The sequence below is a fragment of the Microtus ochrogaster genome, unplaced genomic scaffold (genome assembly GCF_000317375.1).
Source record: "Microtus ochrogaster isolate Prairie Vole_2 unplaced genomic scaffold, MicOch1.0 UNK91, whole genome shotgun sequence".
Taxonomy (NCBI): Eukaryota; Metazoa; Chordata; class Mammalia; order Rodentia; family Cricetidae; genus Microtus; species Microtus ochrogaster.
Window position 1 is genome coordinate 284,095 of NW_004949189.1, and position 2,627 is coordinate 286,721.

The window sequence follows — 2,627 nt, forward strand, 5'->3', positions numbered from 1 at the left end:
AAAAATAAAAAATAAAAAAGAATGCTGTTCAAATCACACCTAAAGATTTTGAGACATTAAAACAAAAAAATTATTCTTACTAAAATTCTAAAATTGTTTTTTATCTTATATATGGAGATTTCTATTTTTCCTGGTTACCTATCCTTATGAACCTTACTGAAAGGGAAAAAAAAATGTATTAAATTAGTATGTAATAAGAACAGTAGGATTTTACCCATAATGACCTGCTATGCTGATACTGGACAACAGTTCCTCGGTGTTTTAAAACTTAAATTAGCTGTTGTGATCAGCTGGGGGTAGGAGGAGCACAGAGCCAAACCCAACTGACAGATCTGCAACATAGGAGCTGAGCCAGTTTTAAGAGCCATGAGGCCTTTCCCTGAGACTGTGTCTCCTAGGGACTACTGAAGCTACAGCTAGCTGGGCATGGTGATATGCACCTTTAATTTCATATAAGAGAGAGGCAAGAGGATGTCTGTGAGTTTAAGATCAACCTGGTCTACATAGTAAGCTTGAAGAAAGCAGTGGTTCTTAAACTGTGGGTCATGGCCTCTTTAAGGGGTTGAATGGCTCTTTCACAGGGATCACCTAAGACCAATGGAATACACAGATATTTACATTATTATTCATGACAGTAGCAAAATTATAGTTTTGAAGTACCAATGAAAATAATTTTATGGTTGGGGGTCAGCACAATGTGAGGAACTGTGTTAAGCGATCACAGCATTAACAAGGTGGAGCACCACTGATAACAGAGACCCTGTCTCAAATTAAAACAAGAAAGAGAAAGAAGCTATACCATAATGTCTCGCCAACATGACTGCCTAAACATGAGCCAATTGAGGGTGACAGCAAATAGACATGCTCCCATGAGAGGGGGTGCTCTCAAGGCCTCGCCCCCAGACAAAAGAACTACAGACAACTAAAGATGGCTGCGAATGGAGACATTGTAGTTCTCCCACCTGGTGCACAGTGACTGGGCATCCAATACCAAATGTCAGCCCTGAGAAACAACAATTAGTAAAAAATGAGGCCATGAATTTGAAGGAGAATAAGGAAAAGTTTACAGGAGAGTTTGGAGGGAGGAAAGGGAAGAGGGAAATGACGTTAATATATTATAATCTAAAGTCTAAAAAAGTAATTTTTAAAAAATAGAACAAAAACTGCCTGGGGGCTATTAGTTGAAGATAGGAAGTCTAAGGAAAGGGTTTCATTGTGTATCTGATTTCTATTTTTTGGTCATCATTGAACCATAGGATAGCCATTAGTCACAGTTTATTATAAGAACATCGATGTGATCTCTCAGGTGGGCGCTTGTCTCCACAGGAAGAAGGGCTGAAGCTAACATTCCAGAAGCACAGACTGATGGCTAACGGTGTGATGGGAGACGGACACCCACTGTTCCATAAGAAGAAGGGGAGCAGGAAAAAGCTGGTGGAGGTGAGCGGTAGGGAACCAATTGCCTCGTGAAAAAACTACCTTGTGACTAGATCATTAGTAATTGATGTCATTTGGGATTAAGGTCCCATTGGCCCCGATTCCCTTCCCTCCCCACTCACTCCACAGAGTATGTGCTCATGGGGGTGGATTCTGGGTTTGCAGCTGGAGGTGGAATGCATGGAGGAGCCTAATCACCTCGATCTGAACTTGGAGACCCGGATCCCTGTCATCAATAAGGTGGATGGTACTTTGCTGGTGGGTGAGGAGGCCCCTCGCCGGGCGGAACTGGAGATGTGGTTACAGGGTCATCCAGAGTTTGCTGTTGATCCCCGATTTCTAGCGGTGAGTGGAGCTCCATCTAGCTAGATCTAAAGTCTCTTGGTATTTAGGTGTATGAGACCAAGAAATCATGCCATATTTTGTACCAGTTTCTGCATCTGCAAACTAAGAATGGGAACATCCAGTGTTGTTTCCTAGAATTATTCTGAGATTCAAAACACTGTAATATCCAGGGACTTGTTAAAACTAATCCCTTACTAAGTGTTCCTGTCGAACGATTACACAGACACCCTCCCCACCCCCTCTAATGGCAGTTTCCATGGCGACTGATTTTGAGTTGTTTATGGTCAGACAGACACTCCTCTAGGGTAATCAGCTCTTTTCTATTGCAGTATGTGGAGGAACGCAGAAAACAGAAGTGGCAGAGATGTAAAAAAAATAATAAGACAGACTTGAACTGTTTGGGAATGGAACCAATCCAGCCTGCCAACTCTAGAAATGGGAAAAAGGTGAGAGCATAGCACTTTGCTCCTGCTTCCTGACATGTCCTAGAGATTCCATGGTCGCTGACACTTCCTTTCCCTCTGTACAGTTTGAGTAAAGTTACCCTGAGTTCAACAGAGAAACTTTATTTATTGGTGTTTTCAGCTGTAGTACTTTTGGTGTTAAAGGAAGCATCAAGGCTCATCCTTGTCTTCCACAAGACAAGGACTTTTTTTCAAGTCCTTTACCTCTTTCATAGTTGGGTGTTTTAAGCTCAGAATAGTGGTGTGTATACCTTTAATTCCAGCATTTGAGAGGCAGAGGCAGGTGAATCTCTTGCATTTGGGTTCACCCTGATCTACATAGAGTTCTAGACCAGGCAGAGCCACATAGTGAGACCCTGTCTCCAAAAAAAAAACAAAAAA

The 2,627-nt window shown here is 41.9% G+C and overlaps 1 protein-coding gene across 1 annotated transcript in view; it reads left to right on the forward strand.

Annotated features, from left to right (window-relative positions):
* Nucleotides 1–2,627, forward strand: part of Chd8 (chromodomain helicase DNA binding protein 8) — a 59,045-nt gene that overhangs the window by 53,124 nt on the left and 3,294 nt on the right. Inside the window, exons 34-37 of the mRNA XM_026777933.1 lie at nucleotides 399–429; nucleotides 1,286–1,440; nucleotides 1,603–1,782; nucleotides 2,112–2,228. Of these exons, the coding sequence (XP_026633734.1) occupies nucleotides 399–429; nucleotides 1,286–1,440; nucleotides 1,603–1,782; nucleotides 2,112–2,228 (483 nt within the window). The remainder of the gene's footprint in view (nucleotides 1–398; nucleotides 430–1,285; nucleotides 1,441–1,602; nucleotides 1,783–2,111; nucleotides 2,229–2,627) is intronic.